We start from the raw sequence: 17,532 nt of genomic DNA, 5'->3' as shown, positions 1-17,532 counted from the left end.
TTAACTAATATTCTTTTTCTTATAAATAAAAAATAAAGAATTATATACTAGCATGGGTTAAAAGCTAGTATTTTAAATATAAGAAATTCTATATACTAAGAGGACTTTATATATATTTAGTTTCACGGTCAAATTTGTGCTTATCAACATTTTCTACAAATTAAACACAAGTATCACAATATTCCAATACAGATGATTCCAAGAAAAAATGAAAAATATAATAGTCCTCACACGAATGAATCTTCTAATTTCTATCGATTATTATTCCTTCGATCATTCTCATTTCTTTATATTTTTTTAACTGCCCGACACGCATTTTAAAACGTATATAAAACAAAATTTCATAATTATTTTTGAAATTCTTTTTCTTATAATAAATTAGATAGTAAATATTTATTCAGAAGCAAAAAAATTCAAAATAATTTATCAAAGTATATTTTATAAAAATATTAAAAATGTGTGCTTAACCCGGTGGACGAAAGCAGTATTAGCAGACCAGGCCACAACTCAAGTTTATAATAAACATTTTGTACTATGTTTTTGTAGCAGAGCCATGTTAGCTTAAACGTTCTTCACAGAATATATCTTGAATCCAACGTATCACTTGAAAATTGATGCAGAATCAGTTGTTGAATCGAAGCCTGCCATGACAAATTTAAGTCCCCTCTACTCTACACAAGCTTTGTACAACTTTTATATACAAGAGGTTTACATCCATGGAAAGGAATTTATAATTGTCAGCTCCATAAAATTCGAGTCCCAGGCCGGACAAAGGACATACTTTACAATGACTTGTGGTGTATATGCAGATATTTGGTGGTTGAGTGAAATTTGTACTAGTAAAAGGGTTACACGTAGGAATTATCTTTTCCACCCGGCCATACTATTGGTGGCAGGCGCCATGCTCGACACAGATAGACCGCGGTCATACATACGCTGAATCTCTTCTCTGTACACCGGCAATGACTTATCGGGGATGGTGGGGGTTAGTTCTACCACATCCCCCATTTTCAGCTGGTAGTTGGGGTCAGTTATGGGTTCATGGTTCAACCTTGGGCGCAGTTCTTCTTTCATCGGGATTCCATATGGAGACCACCTAGCAAATCCTCGACCAGTTTTTTCAAGCAAATCATTGACAGTAGAATTGGCCGGAAACTCCTGAACTGACATCTGTTTAGCAAGAAAAAAAATGTTAATAACAATGCAATGGTGATGCTTTAAGCAGCCTACATACTATCAAATTTCCCCTTGCAGAATATCCTGTCAACTAAGTGATCTTGTGTGTGAATATTAACTATCTTCATTCCATTTCAGAAGGACATAGTGGACTTACATAACATTCTGAATATGAGAATTTAGGAAAAACATATGAATGCAAGTAACAAACCTTATCGTTTCCGATCAATATGATAAAAACCGGTCCATCTGCCCCACAATAAGGCTTTAAGCTATGTGGACAATCCTTGGAATGTGAAGGGAAAGTGCAGGGTGGCTTTACTGATTGACGATAACCCATGGTTGATTGGTCTTTCACCATGGTTTCACATTGCCAAGTAACAACCCAGCGAGCCCACTCAACCATTTGATGTACAAATGAAGAGTATCTGCAATCACCTTCCTTGTATCTCCAATGAGCTGCAATTCCAAATTCCGCCTGTAGGTGCATCTTTTTCGTTCTAATCTGAACTTCCAAAGGGACAATGTCTTCCCCTACTACTACTGTGTGCAAAGACTGATATCTACAAAAAGCAAAATGGCACATCGTTTCAGTATAAGACTCCCGCCAGAAATGTTGTTTTTGTGCCTGGTGCAATGATTAAGTGTCTACTTGCTATCTGATAGGTCAGGGGTATATCCTCCAAGATTCTTTTATCTTTGTTTTGTCTTTTAGAAAGGTTTAGTTTGCATACATGAAGACATGTCCCTGCATAAATGGTGGAGCCTTGTGCACTATGTAAAGCCATATTTCGGGTATAAGATTTCTAAAAATATATATTTCTGTAAGAACTATGATGATGATCAACATATTACTTACCCATTACACTTCGGATAGATTATATAGTCTTTAAACTTTCCAGGTACTTGAGACCATAATTGATGAACAATTCCCAGCGCCAGATAGCAGTCATCCTCATTTTCAACAATCAATCGCAGCCCATGAATGTCATGAACTTCATCCATGCTCAACCTCTTTCTGCACATTATATAAAATATATTAGAAATTTAATTCAAATAGCAAAAAAACAAAAAACAAGAAACAAAGTGCAACTCGGTAATAAGTTAGTATAACCTCCAGGGACTTTTTAACTGATTTATCTTTTGTTTCTTGAACATTTGGGTTGGTTAAGATTGTATTCACGGAAAATTGTAAAGTTGGCTCTTTTTATAGCGAATCCTTCACTGCTCTTCTGCTCAAAATAAAGAGAGACCCTTCCAGTCTATACTCGATCCCAATTCACTGTTTAGAGTAATTTAAAGGGGAAAATGTTTCTTTATAAGGGAAAAAACCATATTCAAGCTTGTCATATAAGTGATATCCTCCCATACCTTATATATCGTTAGCAATTTAACAAAAGCCTGATTCAAATTGGGTAGAGTAATTGCTTGAATGTTTAGTCAGTTCATGAAATAACTAGCAATTACGTCATAAACAGATTCACCAATTTTAGAATCTAATGTTGATTGTTACCTACTTTTCAAAGCCTGCACACGCTGCACATGCAACAGCAATAATGTATTTCAGGGGGATACTTACACACATATGGTGAGTGTGTGTGTGTGTGTGTAGGGAGAGAGAGGGAAGTAGAGAGAGACTATACTTTATCATCTTGCGATGGATGCTGTACAAGCTTTTGTGCCGCCCTGATAGAACATGATACGGAATGGCTCCATTCTTGAGAGCAGTCTCCAGTCTTTCAAGGGATAAAGTGATCTTTGTCTCATCAAAGGATTTCACAAGTTTTGAGGACAACTCTTTGTGCTGTTCAGGATTAAGATGTTTAAAACAGAGATTTTCTAGCTGCTCTTTCCAACTATAGATTCCCAAACGGTTGGCAAGTGGAGCAAATATCTCCAAAGTTTCCTTGGCAAACCTCTTTTGCTTCTTCAAGGGTAAAACATCTAGGGTCATCATATTATGCAATCTATCTGCCAATTTTATGAGGACAGCCCTAGCATCAGCCATAGCAAGGAACATCGTGTGCAGACGATCAGCCTCAACAGTCTTACTTGCTGTGTTGCTTTCTCGGGCAAGCTTGCTCAATTGACTTAACTTAGAAACCTGCATAAATACAGCACAAGACGAGTTATTACCTAAGGACAAAATTTGATACAATGATCATTTCAACAAGCAATAGTGCAATACTAATAATAATAAATAATAATTAAAAAAAAAAAGCTCCAATGATGTTGTGAACATCTGTATATGTTAAATGCTGCATGGAATTGTAGAGAGACTCCCAAGGAGAAAAATAATCTTAAGATCTGCAAATATATCAGTGCAGTGTACTGATATAAACAAGTATATGCACGCAGCCGCTTTAAGCTTGAGGTGATAAAGTCATCCGTGATATATCAGTGCGGCGTACTGATATAAACAAGTATATGCACGCAGCCACTTTAAACTTGAGGTGACAAAGTCATCCGTGATGCCTTAGCCAGAGCACAAAATACATAAGCATCTGCCTCTCCCATTTAAAGTAAGATAATACATTCTAACTTATTTGATTATTTTACAACACTAAAATTTGCCAAATCATGATAAGTGATAACACTATGACAAGTTCAGGTTGACAATTAACACTCAATGAAGTATCATACCCCTTCTACTAGATCAGCAACCTCAGCTCCAAACGTCCCGTAAATATAATCGAAGGTCATAAAAGAATCATCAAGTGTGTCATGGAGAAGACCAGCCGCAACTACGGTAGAATTGGCACCTATTACCGCCAGCAAGATTGCAGTCTCCACACAATGTTGCAAATAAGGATCCCCACTTGCTCGGATCTGCAATTTCACAAAAGTTAACAAAAATTACAACAAAAACACATTTCCTCATCCTTGGTAACTAACGGTCAAAGGTCCTCAGTAACATTTAAAGAGCAAACTATACCTGTCCTCTATGAGCTTTCTCGGCCTCGTGAAAAGCCTTTACTACAAGATCATCATAAAACATACTATGCCTCGACTGCGCATTCACCAACAAATCCTTGGCAGCACAATTATCCTCCTCCATATTAAAAGTCAATTCATCGAGTTCACCTAAATGTCGATAATCGACACTAACAGCACGACCAATAAACAATCCATTACTCCTCCTAACCTTACCGCAACCACTAAACTCCCCACTCTCCTTCCCAAACTTCAACGGACTCGAACTACACGAAACCGGTCCCTGAAAAACCGAGACAGGACTACAATCTCGCTTCGCAAAGGAATTCAAATAAGGCGAGTAACAATACGAGCTAGTCAAGTCATCGATCTTCTCGTGTCGTAAATCATCAGTTACGCATGTAGAGGCAGCGTTTCTCCCTGAGGGCGAAGAAAACAGATACGAGAGGCCGCCGATCATCGGAGACGACGATCGGCCGATTGAATCGAAATCATACGAGGAATTCGATGAAATTGAACACGGAAACGTCGTCGTATTTGGTGGATTTGCGTATAGCGCGGTCGTCGGAACTGCCATTGAAATCTGGAACCCTAAACCCCCAATTATAAAATTAATGAGTTGAAGAAATGTTAATCTAAAAAACTTTGAAAGAAAAGAATTTTGGAGGTGGATTTGAATTGAAAGAATGAAAAGAAACGAAGAATAGGAAAGCTGGGAATCTATATATAGAAAGTTTACAGATACTAGTACTTTCCAAGGTGTAATCGGGATACCTGAGCTTGCAAGTAGTTGAATTTAATGGCGAAGCATAGATATTTAGCGAGTTGGTTATACAAAACAAGAGTTTAATTACGGAAATGTCCAGGCTGTGAGGTTGAAATAACGGATATTGTAAAGGAAGTTAAAGCATTAGTCGTCGACTGGGCTAGTGGGAGTTATTTTATTTTTATACTAATAATTTGTTATGGTTACTGAGATCTGAGTTTAGCGAATCAATCTAGGATAATACTACCTCCATCCCAAATTAACAAATGAGCTAATTAATTTTGGGCACGTAACTTAAGGTGCATTGATCGTATAGTTCCGAAATTTTTTTAAAAAAATTTTCTTTGATAAATGAAAATTTCATATTTAAATTTTTATTTGCAAAAATAAAATTTCAAAAATAAATAATATAGCTATGCGGTCAATAGACATTAAAATGCGTACCCGAACTTATCGAGCTCATCTAATTTGGGATGGAGGTAGTAAAAAAATTAGTAACAATTAAATGGATTTAATCCTTACGAATCTGATGATCGGTTGATTACAGCATAGAGGAGTCCACTTAGTTAAAATATGTTTTCTTTTTCTTCTAGAAGGGCATAACGTCATACACAGTATTAAAACAACAATAAATCACATACAAGTACAATATTACGTGCAAATGGGGTAAACATATTCGACATATTGTTGTAAAAAATTTATTTGTATGGTTAATTTTATATAAAGATGTTAAAAATCATTCGGGATAACCTCAATATTAATAATTAACAATTTTATATAAAGATGTTAAAAATCATTCGGGTTAAAATACTTTCGATTTTTTTTAAAATAATAAATAACTTTTTTTATATTTAATCAAAAATTGGTGAATTTTATTTCTGTAAAATTGAAATAAGCATGGGAGAGAGCAGTTAAAATTAAAAAGTGAATTTTGAAAATTTCAACTTATTACCCTTGACTCAAGTGCTCTAATATTCGTTTCCTAGAATAACCTTCAAAGTAACACAGGGACTGAGGTTAGAATACAAGTTGTGTAACCTTCTGAGCAGCCGGAGACTGCGGGGGAACATAGAATCTACGAATAAACAGATGCATGCAATGAGGCAGAAAACGTTAACTTAACGAGTTGCTTAACCACTTTCCTTATTCTTTGTTCGAGTACCACTACCACCCATGACTCTTCCTTTGTTTTTATTACACCACCGATGTCTTTGATTTCTCAAGCGTTCATATCATCCTATTTTCAACGCATGCTACGTCCACATGCCCCGTTGTTTGGTTTGTCGGCGCTTTCTTAATCAACTCATGCTCACGAAGTCTGACCGTTAAGTAATAGTGCTAGTCGATGAAAAGGCAGTGAATTGGGTTCACTAATATTCGTACTCCCCGTAGAATCTGTATTCCTAAAACTAGGGTTTTGAGAATCGACTCCCAAAACTAGCCGTCACTTCTCCATTCTTCACTTTCATCCTCTTCATCCATCAAATCCTTTTAGCTCTCCCATCTTCTCCACTATTTACAGTTTTTTGTTTTTCAATAAAATCGAGTCTTGTTTAAATCTCGAAGATTCCAATCGAGTTTTATTCTCGGATTTGAGCTTGGGCTTGATTGTTTTCTGAATAAATCAGATTTTTTGAAATCAAAGGTCCGATTGTGTTTTCCTGTCTCGCCTTTTGGCGTGTGTTGATTTAGTACCCAAATTTTGGATGATTCTTCGTTGTTATATTTGTGGTTGTTATGTCTTTCTGTGTTATCAATGAGAATAATTGGGATAGAGTTTTGGGAGATCTGGCTTATCACATCATTAATAATTTCGGCATGTTTATAGCTGGCTCCCAGCATGTAGATAGCTGGGGTATGTTTGGAACGGTGGCGATCGCATGTGCTCACCTTTCACAAATTATAGTTGTTCATTATTCGAGGACTCTTGTTGCTCATTGCTTAGTTTTTACAACTGAGTCGCCTGAACACCGCAACAGCCATGAAACTATTGTGAAGGTCAATTGTGAAGCTATCATTTTCGGGATTGATGTAGGCTGGATTACTCGAGAAACCTTTGTATTCATTTTCAATTTCAAGAATCCTTGGATTCAGTGTGTTAAGCAGTCTGGAAATTTATTGTTTATCAACCTGATTGCATTGTCAGTTGGGGATTTGTCCCGACTAGACTTGTTTTAATTTAATAGAATGAATTTACATTTTGTCAAAAAAAAAAAATATTCGTACTCCCCGTACGGCTTCCTATTGTTTGAATTTTAATTCTTCTTTGATTTTACATAATTCTTGTTTTTTATGTATATTTAATTAAAAATAAGTTGGCTGAGTCCACTGTTGATAAATATAATTCTTGAACAACTTATTTTATTATTATTAAAATAAAAAATAAATTCATCATTTAAATAAATAATAAATGAAATTTTTTGTCATTATTATAATTTTAATAACTTAAAAATTATTTATAATAATTATTGTTCAAGTAGAGAATATTAACTACACACTTAACATATTAAGTCAAGTCATTATAAATTATAATCATATTTATAAAATCGGTTCTAGTGCATGTGTAAGCTAGTAATATTATTAAATTTTGGAATATTTTATCAATATACCAACTTTTTACAAATTATTTATAGAAATACTGTCAAGCTGAATTTTTTAAAAAATACAATTTTTTTTCGAATTATTTACGAAAATATGACATGCAACTTCTGCAACCTTATTTGCAACATCAGTTTGCAACTGTTGCAAATAAAGTTACATAGTTGCAAATGAAATTTCTCATTTGCAACTGTTTCAAACGAGGTTGCAGAAGTTGTAAGTCGTCATAGTTGCAAATGAAAATTCCCAAGTTTCGCGTGGGTTGTAAGAACGTCCAAATCCGACATCCGGAACTCAAGATATGGCCCAAACAGTGCAGAAATCGGGTTGAACCCAACAAATCCGAATTTTAATAGAATTTAGCTACAAAATAGCTATTTTAGCTTTAAATCCTTCTCAACTTGGAATTCTTTATTCCATACAATAAAACATGAAAATATATTAAATAAATATCCAAATCAGTGCAAAATATAATTAAATATGAGAATAAAATTATATAGAATATATATAAAAATATATTCTATCCACACTAAGCTTTTGCACGTCCTCGGGCAAATAAGCGAAATAAAAACTAAGTCCTAACTAACTAACACCACTTTCGTAGATGACACGATTGCATTGAGCGTATGCAACAAGCCGTTAAACCCCTCAGCAGCCCTAATAGGACGAGTTTTGTCTCGTGAGGGTTTATAGTGAATATACCCACAAAATTCATTATTTTCTACCAAGTCTCAAAAATGCAACTAATATGGATGCAAACTAAATGAAAATGCATGTGATACAATCATGAAAGTTTCAACCTCGTCAACGAATATCCTCAGAATTACAACAATCAAGGCATTCATCTATCCAACATGTCAGTCATACAACTCATCCACTGCAAGTGCGGAGTGCATCGTGTGTGTGCTTAACATGCTCTCTAGTGAAACAAAACAGAGACCAACAAAATTCAACAGAGTTTTAACCATGAGTCGTTTATCAGAATAATGCTTAAACGCTTCGTTACATTAGAGTCAACTACAGCTCAGGGTCGCAAAAGAACTTCTATGCCTCTCTTATTTTTTTTCTATATTTTTTTTATTCTTTTTTTTTTCATGCTCGGTCTAAGGTCAGGACGCTTCTCAGGGTAAGTGAGTTACGACCACCATAAGACTTCGTAAACTCTTTTTTTCCACTTTTTTTTAAGTCAAGTAATTCTCCAGTAATCAATGGTTGCGAAAAGTCACCAAGAAAATTTATTTCTAGTACAATTGCACTTAATACCAGCACAAGTACCTGGATCGTCCCTTTCACATGACGATGCATTTTTAACTACTGATCTCAAAGGAGTACCTGATACTTTATTTTCAATATTCTATTTTTTTTTTCCATTTTTTTTAGAAAGGCATATACATCCTAAAGTTCCCCTAAACTTAAGATTTACATACTCTAAGCTCAAAAGGAAATAGTCAAAATTCTACACTCGACTCATAGATAAAACTCAAGAATTAAGTTAGTCTAAGTCTTGTCTCTAGAGCATTTTATAGTGTATTTAAAATTTCCGCACAAACAATTTCTAAGCATGCAAGAGATCACATATGATCAAGACTACTAGCCAAGAAATTATGCAAATAAACTCATCATAAGAAGTCAACTCGGTATTATATACTTTCATGAAATTATGCAAGCTAAAAGAAATTAAAAAAACTACTCAAAAAAATGCATACAAAATTAAATAACTACATGCTCTAATTTAAATGCAACTAACATGAATTTCTAATTTTTTTTGGATTTCATAATATATAATTTTTTTTGATTTTTTTAATCATTGAGAAAACATCCCCACACTAAAGTGGTTCATTGTCCTCAATGAACAAATATGATAGATATATAAAATATATTAATATAATTATATAATATTAATTAGAAAGAAAACTTCCCTGAGATTGCTTGAAATGGCTCTGGCTTTCTAAGAGTTTTATTAAAGTAATGCACTCCCCAAACAAATGCATTGGTTGGCACACCGGTTGGATGTGGCTCCTAAATTCTTCCTCCCTTCCAGAGGTGCAGTGTTCGAATTTCCTGTAAAGGAAGCAAAATGGGCTTGAGTTATGTGGGCCGCGCAGCCCAAGTCGCTGCTATGTACTTCTTGTGGAAAGTAGGCTAGTCTAGATGGGCTTTAATACACTGGGCTGGACTGCGATACGGAAAGTAGGCTGGTCTAGATGGGCTTTAATACACTGGGCTGGACTGCGATACGGAAGAGTAAAGCGCGGAGACTGTTAGCGCTGAAAAATGGTGGATGGCCAGTAGCTCTAAACCCCAGTGTAATAAAAAATAATCGCCGGCATTCGTAGTTGCTTATGCGCGCAAAGAACCTCATAGCTTTGCACCGCGGAGTAGAAAAAGGAAAACCCCGGGTTTGATCTACTGCTCATTGCTTCTAAAATACACATGCCCTGCTTTTTTTCTTCAAAAACAATTCTTCCAAAATTTAAATAAAACACCGAGTGTTTTAAATAAATTATTCTCTCAGCTAATAAATTACCTGAAACACTTCATAAAAAATTCATCAAGGCATCTCGTGGGAGTAAACAAAATAAAAATAAAAATCCTAAAATCCTAAAAATAAATTTACAAAAATATATTATATAATATAATTAACTTACAGAGACCTTGGGTTGCCTCCCAAGAAGCGCTCTTTTAAAGTCATTAGCTTGACTTTTCAGCTCGAATTAAGCTTTCAAGGAGGGGTTGTCGAGACAAAATGTCTCAATTTTTTCGACAAATGCACCATCCACATACAATTTCAAACGCTGACCATTCACTTTGAACTTGGTCTCGTCTTGTCCCATAATCTCAATAGCACCATCAAATTTAACATCAGTCACAGTGAATGGTCCGGACCATCTAGATTTAAGCTTCCCAAGGAACAGTCGAAGCCTCGAATTAAACAATAACACCTTATCACCAACTTGAAAGTCTCTTCGTTGGATCAATTTGTCATGCATTTTCTTTGTCCTCTCCTTGTAAAGTCGAGAATTGTCATAAGCATCAAAACGAAGCTCATCCAATTCATTCATTTGAAGAAGCCTGACTTCACCTGCGGCCTCTAAATCCATATTTAGCTCTTTTATCGCCCAAAAAGCACGATGTTCGAGCTCAACTGGCAAATGACATGCCTTTCCATAGATTAAGCGATACGGAGTAGTGCCAATAGGAGTCTTGTAGGCTGTCCGATAAGCCCATAAAGCATCATCCAACTTCAAGGACCAATCCTTTCGGGATTTTGCAACAACTTTTTCCAAGATGCTTTTAATTTGACGATTTGAAACTTCAACTTGGCCACTTGTTTGAGGAAGACTAGCTTTTTTTTGCCCGTGCTACGCACACGGGTATTGATTCTTTGATTTTTTATCAACTTAACCTATACTTTCTGTCTTGATTAACCCCAAATCTGACGGGTAATTGGCGTGTTCAAACTACTTATTATGAGTTTTAAGTTATAAAATTTAACGTGTTTATTAGCATTTTGGGCGGTGCTACACACGTGGTATGATTTTTTGTTTTTTTTACCTAGTTAACCTATATATTTTTTTATTAACAAACAGTATGATATAAGATATAAGTTATGAAAGGCACGCATGTAAGAGTCAAAATATTCAAGTTATGTTATTTGTGATCAGTACGTTTTAGATGTTAATTATAATATATACGAATGTCGATTGAAAAAAATAAAATCACGCAACAGAAATTATAACGACGCGGACTATATAAATCTTTGTATTTAGAAACATGAATAATTATAAACTTAACCTGATTATGCAGATTATAAAGCTTCCATCCATTCCTTAATTGTAAAATTAAGGTGAATATGCTAATGACAGAGTTTCCTCCGTCCTTAATAAAAATTAATAAATAGGTTAAAAAATAATTAACCTTAATCGAATACATCAATAAAGGAATACATATGTAGTCATAATTCAGTTACATTACTAAAATTATATGTTACAATTATTGCCTATACTGAAAATTAATAATAAGAAGATATACGTGATAAATATCTACAATGGAATAGATTATGTATTGACTTTATCACGGAATAGATTTTTCATTTGTATCATTAATATAACCAAATATTTAATATAATAATGATAATAATTCATTTTTGGAACAAAAATTTATAAGTTTATGGATCTATCATCAAATCATTATTTGTATAGTTAAAATAATAAAATAATAGTAGGTAATTGTTTCTAATATATTTATAAAAGACATGAAAATAGTAATGACTATATAATTAAAATTTCTCGGCGTCGCCTAACGGCGACCCCTCGTATCTTAAATAAAATAACAAAAAAATTATAATAAACTTTCTGCGAAAAAATTTATTCTTAAATTATTTAAATGAAAATATGCTCATTTGTAAAAAAAAAATTAAAATAAAATAATGCTCATATCATTTTGGCCCATGCTACGCACACATGTATGAATTTTTTGTTTTTTTTATCAAGTTAACCTATACATTTTTTTATTAAGAAACATTATGATATGAGATATAAGTTATGAAAGGCAACATATGTAAGAGTCAAAATACTCGAGTTATGTTATTGATGATCAGTACGTTGTAGATGTTAAAGATAATATATACGAATGTCGATTGAAAAAAAATAAAATCACGTAACAGAAATTATAACGACGCGGACTATATCTTTGTATTTAGAAACATAAATAATTTTAAATTTAACCTGATTATACAGATTATAAAGCTTTCATTCATTCCTCAATTATAAAATTAAGGTGAATATGCTAACGATAGAGTCTCCTCCGTCCTTAATAATAATTGATAAATAGGTTAAGAAATAATTAACCTTAAACGAATATATCAATAAAGGAATACATATGTAGTCATAATTCAGTTACATTACTAAAATTATATGCTACAATTATTGCCTATATTGAAAATTGATAATAAGCAGATATACGTGATAATTATTTATAATGAAATAGATTTTGTATTATTTTTATAACGGAATAGATTTTCATTAATATCATTAATATAACCAAATATTTAATATAATAATAATTTTTAGTGTTTTGAATAAGAAATTATAATTTTAAAGATCTATTATTAAATCATTATTTGTATAGTTAAAATAAAAAAAATATTAGGTAATTTTTTTTGAAATATTTATAAAAGAGATAAAAATAGTAATGACTGTATGATTAAAATTTCTCGGGGTCGCCTAATGGCGATCCCTCGTATCTTAATTAAAATAACAAAAAATTATAATTAACTGTATGTAAAAAATTTTATTGTTAAGTTATTTAAATGAAAATATGCTCATAGCATTTTGGCCCGTGCGTAGCACACGAGGTATGATTTTTTGTTTTTTTTTATTTAGTTAAGCTATACAATTTTCATTAACAAACAGTATGATATGAGATATAAGTTATGAAAGACAATGTATGTAAGAATCAAAATAATCGTGTTATGTTATTGGCGATAAGTACGTTGTAAATGTTAAAGATAATATATACGGATTCGATTGAAAAAAAAATAAAACTACGCAACAGAATTTATAACGACGCGGACTATATAAATCTTTGTATTTAAAAACAGAAATCATACGAAAAATTGAATGTGGTGAAATGGAAACTGCACAAATTATACGAAAAAATATTGTAGTGATATATGCTAAAATTAGTGAACATTAAATTAAGTTTGATTATATTTTCTTATTTGCATATGGATTATAGCTTGCTAGATCCATGTACTTAGAAATTTAAAAAATCTAATATATAAAAACTTCATCATCAGGAACTAAAATTGTGGAGTTAAAAAGTGTTCCATTGATATGAAATTATATAAATAAAGTCTAGATTTGAAAATTGAATTTGGTGAATATGGAAACCAGTACATATATAAGAAAAAAGAATTGTAATAATTAATGTCAAAATCAGTGAAAATTAAATAAACATCGACTACCTTTTTATATTTACATATGAGTTATAGCAGGCTAGACCTATTTATCCAGAAATTTAAAAAGTCAAATATATAAAAACTTACTTATCAAGACCTAAAATTGTGGAGTGAAAAGATACTCTATTAATAATGCAATTATAACAAAAAGTCTTGATTTTAAATTTTAATATAATGAACATAGAAACCACATAAATTAAACGAAAAATTATTGTAATAATAGATGTCATAATCAGTGGAAATCAAATGAAGCTTGATTTCCTTATTCGCATATAAGCTATAGCAGTTCAGATCCATGTATCGAAAGTTTGAAATATCTTGTATATGAAAACTTCCTTATCAAGAGCTGAGATTATGGAGTGAGAAAAGATTCCATTAATTTAAAATTATAACAAAAAGTATTGATTTGCTTATTGAATACAGTGTATATGGAAGCCACTATATTTATACAAAAATGAATTGTAATCATAAATGTCAAAATCATTGAAAATCAAATAAATTTTGACTATGTTTCCTTATTTACATATAAGTTATAGCAAGGTAGATTCATGTATCTGAAAATTTAAAAAGTCTAATATATAGAAACTTCCTTATCAAGAGTTAAAACCGTGGAGTGAAAAAATACTCCGTTAATCAGAAATTATAACAAAAAGTCGATTTGAAAATTGAATATAGTGAAAATAGAAACCGCACAAATTATACGAAAAAAATATTGTAGTGATAAATTCTAAAATAAGTGGACATCAAATTATATTTGACTACGTTTCCTTACTTGCGAGTTATAGCAGTCTATACGCATGTGTCGGAAAATATAAAAAAAATTAATATATAGAAACTTTATTATCAAGAGCTAAAATTTTGGTGTTAAAAAGTGTTCCATTGATTAGGAATTATAACAAAAAATCTTGATTTGGAAATTGAATGTATTAACTATGGAAACCAGTATATATTATACCAAAAAAGAGTGTAATAAAAACGGCCAAAATCAGTTAAATCATATAAACTTTGACTACTGTTCCTTATTTAAATATGGGTTATAGCAGGCTAGACCCATGCATCCAAACATTAAAAAGTCGAATATATAAAAACTTCCTTAGCAAGAGCTAATATTATGGAATCCAAAAAAAACTCTATTAATTTGAAATTATAACAAAAAGTCTTGATTTAAAAATTGAATATAATGAACATAGAAACCGAAAAAATTAAATGAAAAAGCTTTTTGTAATTAATGTCAAAATCATTGGAAATCAAATAAAACTTGACTTTCCTATTTGCATATGAGCTATAACAGTCTAGATCTATGTATCCGAATATTTAAAAATCTAATATATAAAAACTCCGTTATTAAGAGCTAAAATTGTGGAGTGAAAAAAGACTCCATTAATTTGAAATTACAACAAAAAGTCTAGATTTGAAAATTGAATATAGTGAAAATGGAAACCACTACATATTATACAAAAAAAGATTGTAATAATAAATGCCAAAATCATTGAAAACCAAATATATTTTGACTATATTTCTCTATTTACATATGAGTTGTAGGAGGTTAGATCCATGTATCTGGACGGAAATTGCATCATATTCATTCTCGGTGTCTCTTGTCAATAAAGCAGATGTTGAGGAAAAGTGAATACAAATCTTCACACGATGAGCATCCGATGGTGGCCGGGACGAATCATCTCTATTCAGCAGCTGCAAGGAAAACTCAATAACAAAAAGTGGCTCAATAAATACAGTGGAGGACACATATGCATCATCATAATCATTATCAATACGAAAGGAAATTATGCAAAAATAATGTAAAATAAATTAATTACAAATTATCATGCCATCTATACAATATAAAAAAACTCAAAAACTGGAACAGAAATAAAAAAAAAAAAAACATACACCAATGCTAAGCGACAATCCCATATGTGTAGGTCGTATACTTTCATAAAAGCCTCTCCAGCTTTCCAAACTTTCAGTCAGTGGCTACCTTAATCCATTATCATGTGAATCAAATGAGCGCCCCACATGAAAACACCTATTAAATAACATACACAAACTTATTACAAATTGTTGTATATCACACAAATGATTCTGCATGAAGACATTAACAGCAATACGATCACGTCCAAGACTTTTTAGAAATCAAGACCAAGAGTACTGTATCTTGAAAATAAATACTTATGGAAACTTTACTCTAGTGTGGAAATCAATCATGAACTCATTTGTGATACTTGAACTGATTTTACTCTAAGATCTTCATATATTTCTTTTAATATTAATCTGAAACACAAATAGAGTTTAAAGAGATTAACATGTTAGGAAAAGAAAAATATTGCATGAATCAAACAACACAAAGAACAAACAGTTTTGTTTAGACATTCTAACAAACACTTTATGACTTATGAATTATACTAACCATAAATCAGAAATCATACATGACAAACTATAACAACATCAAAATAAATTGAATCCAAAAGAATTAAAAGACAAAACACAGAGATTATTTTATGCACAACACAAATCCCAACACGAAGAGTTAAAAATGATGTTCAAAAAATAGTCCCAGGTTCTATACCAAATCGTGCATGTCGTTGAACAAACCATCAAATACCTGGTGCATGTGTTTTCTTTTGATTCTTGGAAATTGTCTCAACACTTGGACCACGTCCTTTTCTTTTGGCACCTGCAGAAATAAAATTTTACGATTATAATCGAGGATTTCGATGCTGCAACATAACGTACCATAAAAAGGATTGCAAAACCTGTTGACGACGTTGAATCTGTCTCCATGCTAAAAAAACACGACCACCGTTATCACTGCAATATAAAACAGATGTTACTACCAAACACTATGCAAATCGAGAGAGAAAAAAAACGATCAAATGATTACAGATGCAAACGGATTATAAGAATCTCAAATAAAAAACAGCATAGAGCGTAATGGAGGTGGAAGAGATTGATTGAGATAATTAAGTATGGATTTGTTCTGATTAACTGTCATGATTGATTGAGATAATTAAGCGTAATGGAGTGGCATGATTGAAGGAACTGCATTCAATGCTATTTTCAAATTTTGATATGATTGGAAGATGTTGTAGATCCAATCTAATTTGGTTCGGGTCACATAAAGATCCGAAATATCTTTTCATAATGTTAATTTGAATGAGGAAGATGTTGGGTCGATCCAGAGCTTAATGGGTTGATCCAAGAGCATGTGAAATTACCGTATCAGCCTTAAAAAATGACTCATGCATTAAGAAGTATATAGATAAGCTAGGCCAACCTTGTGGGTAACACCATATTTCTTGAGCAAAGTTTCAAATTGTCGGTGGCGAAAATGAGACCCGCCATCACTAATTACAGTCCTTGGAACACCAAAGCGTGGAAATATAATCTTTTTAAACAGCTTCATAACAACCTTAGAATCATTGGTTGTTTATGCAATAGCTTCCACCCACTTGGAGACGTAGTCAACTGCAACTAAGATGTATCTATTTCCGCAAGAAGCTGGGAAGGGTCCCATGAAGTCAACACCCCATACATCAAAAATCTCAACCTCTAGAATCCCGGTTTGTGGCATCTCTTGACGTTTAGAAATATTACCCGTCCTCTGACAAGCATCACAAGAAAGACAAAAAGCACGAGCATCTTTGAATAGAGAAGGCCAGTAGAAACCAGATTGAAGTACCTTTGCAGCAGTCTTCGAAGGACCATGCTGACCTCCACATGGAAGAGAATGACAATGTTGGAGAATGTCGTTTACTTCACCCTCGGGGACACATTTACGAAAGATTCCATCAGCACACTTCCGATACAAGAAAGGGTCATCCCAAAAGTATTGTTTAGCATCATGATAAAACCTCTTTCGTTGTTGATAAGTCAAATCTGGAGGATGGGATCCACTCACACAAAAATTTGCAAAGTCTGCATACTATGGGGTTCTTGCGGCAACAGCAAATAAGTGGTCATCAGGGAAGAAATCATCAATAGGAATGTCAGGAACAACATCAGATTTGAACTGCAATCATGAAAGATGGTCTGCAACCACATTCTCAACACCCTTCTTATCTATGATTTCCAAGTCAAATTCCTGGAGTAATAGAAT

At 32.8% G+C, this 17,532-nt stretch overlaps 2 protein-coding genes and 1 long non-coding RNA gene across 3 annotated transcripts; all 3 read right to left on the bottom strand.

The window, feature by feature from the left end:
• Positions 1-582: 582 nt before the first annotated feature.
• Positions 583-5,028, bottom strand: LOC108228022 (probable GTP diphosphokinase RSH2, chloroplastic). The gene is made up of 6 exons (XM_017403481.2): positions 4,112-5,028; positions 3,820-4,005; positions 2,820-3,280; positions 2,036-2,194; positions 1,388-1,739; positions 583-1,170 (listed from the first exon to the last, which is right to left on the bottom strand). The coding sequence occupies exons 1-6, from the start codon at positions 4,685-4,687 to the stop codon at positions 862-864; spliced, it is 2,043 nt and encodes a 680-aa protein (XP_017258970.1). The 5' UTR covers positions 4,688-5,028; the 3' UTR covers positions 583-861.
• A 5,160-nt stretch (positions 5,029-10,188) lies between these two features.
• On the bottom strand, positions 10,189-10,575 carry LOC135147200 (uncharacterized). The gene has a single exon (XM_064080059.1). The coding sequence runs from the start codon at positions 10,573-10,575 to the stop codon at positions 10,189-10,191; it is 387 nt and encodes a 128-aa protein (XP_063936129.1).
• A 4,272-nt stretch (positions 10,576-14,847) lies between these two features.
• Positions 14,848-16,692, bottom strand: LOC135147370 (uncharacterized). The gene is made up of 3 exons (XR_010284932.1): positions 16,039-16,692; positions 15,327-15,462; positions 14,848-15,128 (listed from the first exon to the last, which is right to left on the bottom strand). It is a non-coding gene; the product is annotated as an uncharacterized LOC135147370 (long non-coding RNA).
• Between the last annotated feature and the right edge of the window lie 840 nt (positions 16,693-17,532).

This window comes from Daucus carota, chromosome 6, assembly GCF_001625215.2.
Source record: "Daucus carota subsp. sativus chromosome 6, DH1 v3.0, whole genome shotgun sequence".
NCBI lineage: Eukaryota > Viridiplantae > Streptophyta > Magnoliopsida > Apiales > Apiaceae > Daucus > Daucus carota.
The sequence above is the reverse complement of the archived record's forward strand: the minus strand, read 5'-3'. Positions and strand labels throughout refer to the sequence as shown.